The sequence below is a fragment of the Muntiacus reevesi genome, chromosome 5, assembly GCF_963930625.1.
Source record: "Muntiacus reevesi chromosome 5, mMunRee1.1, whole genome shotgun sequence".
NCBI classification, from domain to species: domain Eukaryota; kingdom Metazoa; phylum Chordata; class Mammalia; order Artiodactyla; family Cervidae; genus Muntiacus; species Muntiacus reevesi.
The window spans coordinates 87,823,304-87,837,369 of NC_089253.1; the positions used below are offsets into that span (position 1 = coordinate 87,823,304).

General features: G+C 46.8%; 1 protein-coding gene across 1 annotated transcript in view; it reads right to left on the bottom strand.

The window, feature by feature from the left end:
* TNFRSF8 (TNF receptor superfamily member 8) overlaps window positions 1-13,820 on the bottom strand; it is a 33,819-nt gene extending 19,999 nt beyond the window's left edge. The window contains exons 1-5 of the mRNA XM_065937137.1: window positions 13,677-13,820; window positions 10,519-10,612; window positions 9,994-10,151; window positions 8,121-8,237; window positions 5,075-5,227 (exon numbers count right to left, since the gene is read on the bottom strand). Of these exons, the coding sequence (XP_065793209.1) occupies window positions 5,075-5,227; window positions 8,121-8,237; window positions 9,994-10,151; window positions 10,519-10,612; window positions 13,677-13,764 (610 nt within the window). The 5' untranslated portion in view covers window positions 13,765-13,820. The remainder of the gene's footprint in view (window positions 1-5,074; window positions 5,228-8,120; window positions 8,238-9,993; window positions 10,152-10,518; window positions 10,613-13,676) is intronic.
* Between the last annotated feature and the right edge of the window lie 246 nt (window positions 13,821-14,066).

Below are 14,066 nucleotides of genomic sequence, written 5' to 3' on the forward strand. Positions count from 1 at the left end.
GTGGCAGGGAGGTTCAAGAGGGAGGGGGCATACCTATATGACCAATTCATGCTGATACACGGCAGAAACTTCCCTGGTAACTCAGACGGTAAAGCATCCGCCTGCAATGCAGGAGACCCAGGTTCGATCCCTGGGTCAGGAAGATCCACTGGCGAAGGAAATGGCAACCCACTCCAGTATCCTTGCCTGGAAAATCCCATGTTCAGAGGAGCCTGGTGGGCTACAGTCCGTGGGGTTGCAGAGTCGGACACGACGGAGTGACTCTCACACACACACACACACATGGCAGAAACCGACACAATGTTTAGAGCGATTAAAAATCAGCAAATGAGGACTTCCCTAGTAGCTCAGTGGTAAAGAGTCTGCCTGCCAATGCGGAGACACGGGTTGGATCCCTGATCCAGAGGATCCCACATGCGGCGAAGCAAATAAGCCCAAGCACCGTAACTATTGAACCTGTACTCTACAGCCCACGAGTCACAACTACTGAAGCCCACGTGCCCTAGAGCCGGTGCTAGGCAACAAGAGAAGCCACTGCAGTAAGCCCACACACCGCAACCACAGAAAAAGCCCTTGCAGCAACAAAGACCCAGCACAGCCGAAAATAAACAGAATTATTTCTTTTTAAAAAAGCAAATTAAAAAACATTAAAAAAAAAAAAAAAAAGATGCTATGTCTTTCCATGTAGTCACCAGACTATTACCTGAATTAGTTGAAGCCTGGAGACCTTGGGCTATGAGGAAAATAAAGCAATTGTTATGATAATTTTGACTTGTATTTGAGATGTCCTGGGGATTCAGTGAGAGTTGACTTGGAGAGGACTGGGGGAGCTCTTTTGCTCAGGAACACTAACTGCAGCTACACCCAGGAAACAATGGAAACAGTGACAGACTTTATTTTCTTGGGCTCCAAAATCACTGCAGCTGGTGATTGCAGCCATGAAATTAAAAGACGCTTGCTACTTGGAAGAAAAGTTATGACAAACCTAGACAGCGTATTAAAAAGCAGAGACATCACTTTGCCAACAAAGGTCCAACTAGTCAAAGCTATGGTTTCTCCAGTAGTCGTGTATGGATGGGAGAGTTGGATCATAAAGAAGGCTGAGTGCTGAAGAATTGATGCTTTCGAACTGTAGTGTTGGAGAAGACTCTTGAGAGTCCCTTGGAAGGTAAGGAGATCAAGCCAGTCAATCCTAAAGGAAATCAGTCCTGAATATTCATTGGAAGGACTGATGCTGAAGCTGAAGCTCCAATACTTTGGCCACCTGATGCTAAGAGTTGACTCATTGGAAAAGACTCTGATGCAGGGAAAGATTGAAGGCAGGAGGAGAAGGGAGAGACAGAGGATGAGATGGTTGGATGGCATCACCAACTCAAAAGACATGAGTTTGAGCAAACTCTGGGAGATGGTGATGGAAAGCCTGGTGTGCTGCAGTCCATGGGGTCGTAAAGAGTTGGACACGGCTGAGCGACTGACTGAACAACACTACCACCCAATTAGCAACCTCTGACCTCCCTTCAAGGCAACCTCCCTTCAAGGCAACCTGGGACAGAATCCAGCAATAGAAATGCTGTCCTTCCTCTAAGCAGAGAAATTGGGCCCAGCACTCCTGGGTGCCTCTCATCCCTTCTCTGTATGTATTTACCATAACCTCGCCGTAACCTTCCTCCTTCCTCCATGAGATACTGACTCTCCCCTTTTTTCCTCCTTTGGATCTGAACAGAAGACATCATTTAGCCCCTACTTAATCTGCCTGTGTTCTCTGGAAAAGGCTCACTGGAAAGCAGGGGTGGGGGGGAGGGCAAGGAACGTGCCTGCTCTTAGACCCATTTAGAAACTTAAAAAAAGATATTGTTTATCAGACTTAAATACTTCTCTTTAAATCCAAACACCTGATCCTTGGGCCAGTTAAAGGAGAACGGTCTTAGCATCAAGGTCAAATGGAATCTTTCCCCGTACACCCAGAAAGTGCTTAAAATTAGATGAAATTTTCATCTTCATACTTGAGCTGTACGTTTTTTGTCAGCTTTTTATTTTCCCTAGAGTTTTCAATTGCCTTTCTCTTTTCTGTTGGTGAAAGAATAATGTGCCTTCACCATATCCTCAAGTTGTTCAACTCTACTCCTCATGAAATTGACTGCCATTCTAACTTCTATTCCTGCAGACAATTCCCTGGAGCCCCTCACCTTCCTGCTCTGATGAGGCTCAACCAGATGTTGTCATGTCTTTAGCACCATCGTCATTCTGGGACTTCCCTTCTTTGCTCTCCTGGGATGGAACCACTGTTTTCTAGATTTCATGGCTTTTCTTTTTTGCCCCTCATTTAACTGGCTTACATCTTCAAGTGACTTTCTAAGAAAGGATACATGGGGTTGTAGGGAAGCAAACTGCCCTTTTATGTCTGAAAATGCCTCTCTTGTTTTTGCCATGCCGTGTGGCTTAATTCCCTGACCAGGGATTGAACTTGGGCCCCTTCAGTGAAAGCACTGAATCTGAACTACTGAACCACCAGGGAATTCCCTGAAAATATTTTTAATATACTTTCAAACATAATTGCATTTAAGCTAAAAAAAAAAAATTTTCTGGTCAACTAGGAAGGAGCTGGTGTGGTCCAGTGGAGAGTACTTGGGATGACACAGAATCTCTGTGTCCCAGCTCTACCTCTGGCTCTATGCATGGTTCCCTCCACCCGTAAAAAGAAGTGGCTGGATCAGATCACAGGTGGCCAGCTTTGATCTGGCCCACAAAGACATTCTGTGTAGGCCAGCACAGTGACCCAGGCATCCCTCTCCTAGCTATTTACCCATGAAATGAAAATGCATGTCCACACAAAAACCCACACATGAACATTTGTAGCTGCTTTATTCATAGTAGCCCTAAACTGGAAGCAAGCCAAATGTCCATCAACTGGTGGATGGATAAATAAATGGTGGTACATCTGTTATGTCAGGCTTCCCCAGTGGCGCTAGAGGTAAAGCATCCGCCTGTCAATGCAGGAAGACTCAAGAGACGCAGGTTTTATCTCTGAGTTGGGAAGATCCCCTGGAGAAGGAAATGACAACCCACCCCAGTGTTCTTGCCTATAAAATCTCATGGATAAAGGAGTCTGGCAGGCTACAGTCCATGGACTCGCAAAGAGTCGGATGTAACTGAGCATGCGTGTACATCTGTTATGGCTAGATGTGGGTACTCTTCATTCATCCTGCCTTGCTCTTGGTAGGTCCTTTCAATCTAAGTCTCATTGTGAGGTCGCCAAGAGACTGCCTACTCTGGAAGGATGACCGGGTCAGGGCACCACCAGATGTCCGCATCCATAGGCCCTGGAAACAGACTCTCCAGCAAGAACAAGAAAAAGCAAAGGCAGTCAAGAAACACCTCCTTTCTCCTGCAGTGGTCCTCTTGCGCCCTCTACTGTCATATACTAGAGCCACACTCACAAGGAGAAAGGAATGCTTGAAGAGGCCAATCTCTTTCATTGCACAGTAAGTGTTCACAGGTGAATTGGGGCCTGAGAGGCAACAGATTGGTAACAAGCACACTTTCTAAAAGTCATTTCTTGTCTTCTACTTTCTTACTGTTCCTTCTTCATTGCCTTTTGTTCTCACTCTGTGGTTGTAACTTCTCAAATTTTTCTGTGGACACAGATTATTTTCTCTTCCATTCCTGGGATCATTGTTGCTTGTTTGTGTATCTTGTTATTTTCCTTCATACCGCTGTTTCTCCTTATAAGGCTGAAGATCTATACTTCTCATTCATATTTATTTAAAAAGAATAATGCTGAATATTCCAGCAGCAGGTGGGGTTTCTTCTACTGTGCTATTAGTATGTCCTTTTCACCATGGGTCTCTTCTCTCAGCAGGAGGCCTGCCTGGGAACTCTGGGATCATGAGTGGGGAGTGCAAGCTGGAAGGCTTTCACTCAGGGTGACTTGGCAGGAATAGCCTACTGACAGGGTGTACTTCCAAAGACACAAGCAAAGAGGGCTTTGCACCAGAATGGCCAATACCTGGTTATCCCTAGATAGTCCTTCAGTGTCATTAGACAAAAATTTGATCATTTTCACCAGGATATAAAAACTCAGGCACCATCTCTCAGACTGGTCAGAGCTCATGGTATATCATTGCTGCATGTTTTGTCATTGTTGTTATATTCATCCGTTTTATTTTTTAGATTGCACTTTGGTTGGTTGGTTTTGCATTGTTGGTGGTTTAGTTGCTAGTCGTATCCAACTCTTGTGACCCCATGGATTGTAGCCTGCCAGGATCCTCTGTCCATGGAATTCTCCAGGCAAGAACACTGGAGTTGGTTGCCATTTCCTTCTCCAGGGGATCTTCCCAACCCAAGAATTGAACCTGTTCTTGAACCTGAACATTACAGGCAGATTGTTACACATTTCTAATTTTTATGTTGGATATGAAGTTGCAGCTTACTGCACTTTTTAATTCTCTGATTCAACCCCATCCTTCATTTTACTTACCTGGTCTGAGCCCAGAGCCTCCCTAGGGGTCTTATGAGCAGGTTACCCCTCACTTTTTTGCCAGCCTCAAGGAGTGAATTCTGGGGTGAGTTTTCCTCTACTTGGGTTCCATGTGTTACCACCCTGCCATCTGTTTTCAACCTTCTTAAAAGTTGTTGAACTCTCTCATCTGCTGATGAACTCTTTTTTGTTTGTTATTTTGCCTGCTGTCGAGTGTTTATACTTTTTTCTCCACTCTGGCAAATGTCCACCATTTGAATTGGAAGCTTCCTTATAAGCTTTATATTGATCTATCTTGAGTCAATAAAACAACCTTGCAAGCAAGTCAAGATTTTACCAGCCCAATAATTTCAAGAAGAATAACAAAATTTTTAAATAATTTAAAACAATCATTAGAAACTCTTGCCAAAATGCCAAGTTTGGATTTTTTTTTTTTTTTTATCATTTCCTGGATCTAACTGTTTGAAGAGAAACCATAGCCCAGATCTGGCCTCATTAATAGCTAGGAATGAAGGTCCTTTGCTGGTTGGAGGAGGGGAGCGGTACAGCTGTAGGGACCCAGAGCTCAGCCCCTTGGTTGGGCTGTGACCTGCTTACCCTGAAGCTTGGTGACCGTCCCTGGCGGGCAGTTGGGGCGGGTGACACAGCGGGCACAGGAATTGGTCACTGGCGTGGCACAGAACATGCCAGGTTGACACTCACAGACGCGGGAGGAGTTCCATGTGCAAGGAGTCTTCTCCACGAGGCCATCTGGGGGGCAGAGAAGGGTCTTGAGGAAGGACTGGAATGAAGAGGGCAGGGATCCAGAGAACCCGCGGAGGGCAGAGACGTATTTGCCCAGGAACGCGTGCTTATTTGATTATGCTGTTGAGCAGATCTTTTGGTGCAGGAAGTAACTATGCCCAATGAAAGATGCTGGACAAAAAAGGTGTATATAGGGACTTCCCTGGCAGTCCAATGGTTAGGACTCCGTGCTTCCATTGCATGGGGCACAGGTGCGACCCCTGGTCGGGGAACTAAGATCCTGCAGGCCATTCAGCGCAGCCAAAAAAAAAGAAAAAAGAGTCTATACTCTGATTCTGTTTATAGGAAAAGCCAGAAAATGCAAACTCTTTCATAGTGACAGCATACGAAATGCCTGGGAATGGGAGTAGAGGCAGGGAATGGTGGGAGGGACAGTAAGGAGCTTAAGGAATCTTTTGGGAGGTGGACAGACAGTTCATTATCTTGATTGTGGTGATGGTTTCACAGCCACACACATGTCTCAAGACTTATCAAACTGCACACTTTAAACATGTGACTTTTATTGTATGTCAACTGTATCTATCTGTCTGTATCTAGTATGTCAACTGTATTTATTGTATGTATCTACATCTAGCAATTTACTATTACTATCTGTAATAGTAAAGCTATCAAAAGAAAAATCCCACCAAAAAATTTTTTTAAAGAAAATAATTCAAAGATTAGGGTTGAGTGAGTATGGGTAAAGATGAACCAAGACTGGCCATGACTTGATAATTCTTTAAAATTGGGTGATAGTTCATAACCACTTCTGATTCTCTCTACTTCTGAGGATGTTTGAAAATTCTAATGATGAAAAGTGGGGTTTTCTCCAAAATAAAAATAAATTGTTAGTGGTTTTATAAAACAAAAAGTGTAATAATGCATTTATACATGTGTAGGGATATTCTGCATGCTTTATTAATGGGTGAAAATAGAATTACTGTATCAGTGGATTAGATAAATGTAATTTGCTCAATAAAGACATTGGTGGGATACTTAGAGGCTTAGAAGCCTCTGCATGGTAAAGACAAACGCCTGCTATTAATTATTATATTATATATATATAATATTATACATTATATATTATAACTATTAATTATAATATTGTATTAACATAGCTAAGCCTGTTTGAGGCAGTGTTTCTAGCACTCTATCCAGATTAACTCAGTTTAACCTATTTAACTCTCAGAACACCTCTCTGAAAAAGGTCTGTTATAATGCCCATTTTACCAATGAGGAAACAGGCCCAGAGAGGTTAAGAAACTTTCTTGAGTTTATAAGCTCCCAAGCAGTAGAGCTAAGATTTGACCCCAGGCACTTGGGCTCCATTGCCTCGCAAAGGCTTCATTTATGCAACTTGAAGGAATTCTGGGGCCCAGAGCCATCTCTTTATTTCCTCATCTGACACAGCAGCTGTGATAGATTATATTTTTTCCAGGAATGGCCACAGTAATAGCTCTCAGTCTGTCTGCTCTTCCAGAGCTTGGCCACTTACTCATCTAAAAATTTGACTTTTTTTCCCTTCCATGACTCCAGGGGGAACCTGTCCCCCTGCCTTCAGAGGCAGAATGCAGTGGAAGTTATGCCATGTAATTTCTGAAGGTGTATTAGTTGTTCAGTTGTGTCTGACTCTTTGCAACCCCATGGACTCTAGCCAGCCAGGTTTCTCTGTCCGTGGGATTCTCTAGGCAAGAATACTGGAATGGGTTGCCATTCTCTTCTCTGGGGGATCTTCCCAACCCAGAGATCAAACCCGGGTCTCCTGCATTGCAGGCAGATTCTCTACCTTCTGAGTAACTTCTGAAGCTGGGTCATAAAAATGAGTATGGTTTCTATCCTACTACCAACTCATCTTTGGGTTCAGCACCCAGAACTTGAGGAAGCCCAAATAGCAGCCGACATGGAAAGGATCTTAGGGCATCAACCCCAGACCGGTGAATGAAGAAGGTGCAGATGATTCCAGCTCCCAGCCTTCAGGTTTTCCAGCTGAAACCTCAGACCTCATGGAGCAGACACCAGCTGGCCCTCCAGCGTCAGGACTGAATTCTGACCCACAGACTCCATGACTACAATGAATGGTTTGCTTTTTGCCGCTCAGATTTGAGAAAATTTGCTCTGTGGCCTTAGTAAGCAGAACAGTGACCTCCAATGACCACAAACAGAATGTCCTTTCCCCCACATGGCCTCCCCTGACTCCAGTCCATGTTGCTGCAGAGACAGAATCACACCTCCCCCTGGTGGTGGAGGCTGTGAGTGGGCTGGGGCGACAGCCATGGCAGTCTGGGACCTGGGCAGCTGCACGGACTTCACAGGGCGGCTGGTGGTGCTGCGGGCAGCGGGCCGCAGGAGGAACATCAGCAGTCAGTATCTAAGTGCTTGCACAGTGGTGCTCTAAGAGGCAGTGGAGGGAGTGATGAGCCCAGAGCCTGGTAGCAGATGCCCTAGGTTCAAATCCTGGCCCTGCCATTTGCAGGGGCTTGTGGCCCTGGAAGTCCCCTGACTTCCCCAAGCCTCAGTTTCCTCTTCTGTGAAATGGGGGCAATCTCAATCCAGGCATCATAGGATAGATACAAAAAATAATGAGACAAGCTTGAAATGGGTAGCTGACTAACAAATGCTTCCTTGCAAGACAGAGTGAGTGAATGGAAACTCTCTGGAAGGGGGTCACGGCTATCAAAACCCATGATCGTCAGTGGGAGTCGCTAGAAGCCGATTGCTCAAAAAGTGCCAGTGAGGTGAACCAGGCTCCTGAGGACTGAGCATCCAAGACCCATCTCCCACCCCCAGATTCTTGGCCTCTCCCTCCAAGATCATCCCTGCTCTCTGGAAGAGGCCCCAGGAGGACAGACATGGCCCTTACCTCCTGAACACGTCACACAGGCCTTGCAGCGACCATCCCTGTCCAGGTAGTAGTCGTGGTTACACTGCTTCCTGCAGTCAGCAGACCCCTGAGGGCACGGGGGCTGCAGGGTCAGCCCTGGGAAAAGAAGCAAAGAAGCTCCAGGCCAGGTCATGTTGGCAGAGGCCTCACCCTCACCCTATCCCACCCCCATCACTGAAGCCCCCCCAGCTCCATGACCAGCTCCCAAACTCTGCACATGTCAATTAGTCCTTCAGAGGGCATCCTCACGCTCAGAGAGGGGAGGAATGTGTCTAACGCCACACAGGAAAAGAGTGCTAACTGCCGAAATGACCCTCCTGCTTCTGGTCCCTCCTCTTTGCCAGAGCCCTCTCCCCAGTCTCATTGCTCTGTCCCTGCCCTACTCAAAACTTTGGTAGCCACTCTCTCTTTGAGTTCAACAGGATACAAGGATGCCTACCATCACAACTTCTATTCAGTTTGGTCCCATAGATCATAGGCAATGCAATAAGGCAAGAAAAAGAAACAAAAGGAGCAAGGTTAGAAAGGAAGACATCAAGCACTTATGGACAGGTGATACCATGGACTGCACAGACCATCATAAGAGTTTGTAGATATATTATTAGAAGGAATAAGTGATTTTAGCAAGATAGCTGGATATAATTTCACTATATCAAAATCAATTGAATGTCTATATATTTGCACTGAACCACATGAAACTGCTGTTTAGATAGGACAGAAATAATCAAATATTGGCATTTCACACAGTTCAAACTAGTACTAACAATAAAAAAGTTAGCACGTGAAGTATTGAAAAAGATATCATTATATTATCACCAGAAATACCAAAGACATAAAAATCTAACAAAAAGATGTAAATATCTCTACACAGATCATAATAAAACATTATTGGGAGAATTTTAAAAAGGCACAAATGGGGAGAGGGATAAATTAGGCCATTGGGATTAACATGTACACATGACTATATATAAAACAGATAATCCTACCCATACATATATGGACCCTTGATTTACAACAAAGATGGCATGTAAATCAGTGAGGAAAGGACAATTTATTTGATAAATGGTGTGGATTCACCCGGATATTCATAGGGACACTTTAAACAAAGGCAAAACGGTAACGACCTTAGGAAATAAATGTAGGGTGTTGTTGAGAGCTCAGTGGAGGAAAAGCCTTGCAGAGAAGAACATGAAAAGCACTAGTTAGAAAGGAAAAGATGGATCAATTTGACTACACTGAAATTAAAAACACCTCTTCATCAAAAGACACCATAAAGAGAATGAGAAGGCAAGCCACACGGTGGGAGAAGATATTTTATACACAACTATAAGACAAAGGGCTCAAACCCAGAATTATAAGAAGCCCTAGAGATCAATTCAAAAGAACAAAGAGAAATGAAAACATACATTCACCAAAGACTTGTTTTTCATTATTCACTACAGCCAAAAAGGAGAAACAACCCAAATATCCAAAAACTTTTGTTTGTTAAACAAAGTGTAATATTCTCATACATTCATGTACAATGGAAGACTATTGGGTAATAAACAGGAGAGAATGGGGACCCTAATCTGTTGCCATGGGAACCAGAGGCAGGCATCATATTGATACCTGCAGAGACGGGCCTCTTCCACTGCCCTAGCATGCCTCAGTGTCTGGTACCCAAACCAGGAAACAAATGAGTCCTTCCATTCTCTACTCTGGCCCTTACAGGTCTCAGTCCCAGAAGGCCTTGAGATCCTATTCTCCCCATACTGGCTCAGTGACCATTTGCCCTGACCACCCCACACACAGTACCCCACCCATCGGACACCATTGCCCTGGAGACCGCCCCCGGGTCCTCTGGAGAGCTTACCTGGATCTGGATTGAGCTTCCCCATGAAGGAGCTGGAGTTGGGAGTCATTTTAGAAGCATCTTCTGGGGTGAGGGGGATGCCCCCTCCAAGAAGCATGGTCCTGGCACCAGGGCTTGCTGGGGAGGTCAGGGTGGTCTTGGCCTGGGAGATGGCGCCACTGGGAAGGAAGCCAGAGATGGGACTGGCAATTCTTCTGATGGTGCAGGGGGAATCTGTGCTCAAGGATACCCATTTCTATAGAGAAGGGGCCCCCAGACTGTGCCCACAGATTCTGGCAGGCCCTCTGTCAGATCCTGGGAGCAAGAGCTGTATTTTCTTGTCCTTCTGGGTCTCTTGTGTGCCAGGGCAGGCTGAGCACACAGTAGGGCCTCAATGACCCTTCTGCTCAGCAGAGAGGCCCCCTGGATTCCTGACACCTTGGACTGACTCCCACCCCCATCCCCAGCCCACAGTGCCCTGGGTCTCCTATCAGATGGGACAGCCCCACACTAGGGTCAGCTGGATAGTGGGCGGCTGAGAGTTACCTGGTGGGGCCCTTGCAGTCCTGCAGGCTGGCGCTGCAGTTGGGGCTGGCCCCTCGGGAAGCCGGCTCACAGACGGTGTCCCTCTGTGCTGTGCCTGCAGCGAGAACAGAGATGCCTTCAGCTTTGGTGTGGAGGAGCCAGAGACTCCAGGAGTAGACCTTTTGCCATCACAACCCAGGGAAACACAGCGGCCATCTGATCTCTGTGCCTGCCCAGCATCCGTTCCCCTTTGGGGTAAAGTAGCCCAGTTTTCCCTGGAGAATTACACCTCCCAATCTCAATGTCTGTGGTAAGGAGCTGGGACCGACTGACCACCCCAGTTCCACTTCCAGGAATTGCCATGGGACAGGCTGGACCAATCAATCCATCCCATTCCTGTGGCCATGATGGGCTGGCTCAGGGGTGGGCACATGACCCAAGCCATGTCTATGAGATGCAACTTCAAGGTTTTGTTTTTGTTGTTGAGAATATGGGAAGGAGAAGCGGATTTTCCACTGGAGTTGAGTAGGAAGCAAGTCTGGAGCTGCTGGTAGATATTTTACAGGAAAAACAGCACACAGGGGGGTAGAGATGAGACGCCGAGAAAAGACAGAGCTCCTGGATCCAGCCATACCTGAAGTTCCACAAAGAATATTTTCAATTACATGAACCAGATAATTTGTGACTTGCAAATGAAGAGTTCTGAAGAATACTGGGTGGAAGCAGAGTGGAGAAGAAAACATAGTGCTTTCAGTCAAGTGGACCTGAGATTGAAAGTTTTGGTGGAAGTGGCTATGAGTGAGGCTGACTCATCTCATCTACCTGCACTGTGGTGGGGTGACAAGACTTGAGCATAAGGTTCAAATGTTAGATTAGATATTCCCTGCTCTGTGGTCTTAAGCAATTACCTGCCATCTCTGAACCTCAATTTCCTTACTTGTAAAATGGGGTTAATACAGTCCTATGGAGTCTGGAAAATTTCAGAGGAGAAAGTCAATGCAAGGTCTTAGGGTAAGACTTAGCTATAAGCTCCATCTGAGGCAGAAATTACTTTCCATTCTATAGCTGGAGAGACTGAGGCCCTGAGAGTTGTTCGGTGGGAACTCTCACAGAGGAATGAAGCCAGGGTTTGGTAACTAAAGGTTGGAGTACTTTTCAAGCAGTGCTATCCAATAAAATATGTGGATCACTAGTCACCATTTTAAATTTTCCAGTAGCCAAATTTTGGATAGAAAAGAAGAAACAAGTGAAATTAAGCAATACATTTAACCCCATATATCTAAAATATGAACTTTCCTGAAGGCTCGGCAGATAAAGAATCTGCCTGCCAGCACAGGAGATGCAGGTTTGATCCCTGGCTCAGGAAGATCCCCTGGAGGAGGAAATGGCAACCTGTTCCAGTATTCTTGCTTGAAAAATTCCAGGAAGAGAGGAGCCTGGAGGGCGGTGGTTCAAAGGGTAACAAAAAGTCGGACACAAATTATGCCAATAGATAATCAACATAAACCAGTTAATCCTAAAGGAAATCAACCCTGAATATTCATTGGAAGGACTGATGCTGAAGCTACAATACTTTGGCCACCCAATGTGAGGAGCCAACTCATTGGAAAAGACTTTGATGCTGGGAAAGACTGAGGGCAGGAGAAGAGGGCAGATGATGTGGTTGGATGGCATCATCGACACAATGGACATGTGTTTGAGCAAACTCCAGGAGATAGTGAAGGACAGGGAAGCCTGGCGTGCTGCAGCCTATGTGGTCGCAAAGAGTCCAACACGACTGAAAGACTGAACAACAAAAATCAACATAAGAAAAATGAAATGTACTTTCTGTGTACTAAGTTTTTGAAATCCAGCACATATTCTATACTGACAACCCATCTCAAATTACTGACCACATTTTAAGTGCTCAGCAACCACAGATGGCCAATGGTACAGCTTTGGGCAGCTGCTGGTCTGTGGGGGCCAGAAAGAGAGGCCTCTGGGCGCCACCGTGTGGCAGAGGCAGGAATGCCATTTAGAGAGCCAGAGCCGGTCCGCAGACAGCCGCAACAGAACTCAAAGCAGCTTTTCTTAGAGAAGAAAGAGTTTCTAAGCAAGAAAAGTTACACTTCCTCATTTACAGAAGGTGAGACTGAGGCCCAGAGAGGGCTGGGAACACAACCCACAGATGCAAAACTGTACAAAACCCCAGGTATCTGATGCCTAGTTCAGAACCCTTTCGCAGGTGGCACTAGCTGCCATTGCAGAAGACACCGGTGAGAGATGCAGGTTCAATCCCTGGGTTGGGAAGATCCCCTGGAGGAGGGAACAGCTCCTCACTCCAGTATTCTTGCCTGAAGATCCCATGGGCAGAGGAGCCTGGGAGGCTATAGGGTCGCACAGAGTCGGACACGACTGGAGTGACTTAGTATGCATACATGCACCGCGCCTGCCTGCAGGTAGCAGCCTTCTGAGGATCCGTCTACTGAGGGTTCTGAATAAGCAGGGCGAATCCAACCAGATTTGAACTCCACCCGTCCTTCCCAGCTCTGATCTGGTCACATCAGTCAACAGACATCTCTGAAGAGCAGATACCTCGCCTCGCGGGGAGATGACTGTGAACGTACTGGGCATGGTCCTGGCCCTCGCGAAGCTACTGGGAGAGAGGGAGACGTGCGCTGACCACATTGAGACAGAGGCCAGTGTTCACACCCATGTTGGGAAGGAGACGAGGTCTGTGAGAGGTCAGGAGCTGGACAGACAGCTGAAGGCAGAGTTGAGTTCACTGGGTGAACAGGGAAGGAAGGGTGTCCCAGAAAGAGGGAACAGCATGTGTGAAGGCCTGGAAGAGGGAGAAGCAGGGCACATCCATGAACCAAAACGGGGAAACCAGCTCTAATCTTCCGGGAAACGCCAGGACAGAAACTTCAGGTTTCTTTATTGCTTATCAAGCATCAGAGAATTTCTGCCCCGAGCCTCAAGCAAACCCAAGACCTCCTCCAGCCAGGGCAATGCCTGGAACTCTTTCTGAGCCTGGGACCTGAGGTGCAGGGAAGGGACCACAGGGGCCCCTGGGTGTATCTTCAGCATCATCATGATAGGAGATGTCATCTGTCCAGCAGGAAGGAGGAGGTGAGAGGTCGGGGGGTGGTGGGGTGGCGTCAGCACAGATCGTGGTCCTGGGTGGTGGGGATACTCACCCTGCAACTTGACAACCATCCCTGCTGGGCAGACAGAATGGGGGATGCAGCGGGCACAGGAGTTGACGACTGACGTGCCACAGAACATGCCGGCCCGGCACTCACAGACGCGGGAGGAATTCCTTGAGCATGGCTTCTTCTCCACGAGGTCTAAGGGACACAGAGAAAGGTCACTGGGGACTCAAAGAGGGTGAGGGAAGGGACCCAGAAGGCCCCCACGGGCAGTCCAGCACATGAGGGAGGACACTGCTGTGGTCTTCTGCTGGGCAGGGCAGCTGGCATGCTCCGCTCTTCCTTCCAGACTGTTCCTGAGATGAGGGCAAGAAGGCAGACGGGGTCCATGAGGCAGCCTCCACCTCCTAGCCCACATCCCTGGAGATCACAAAAATG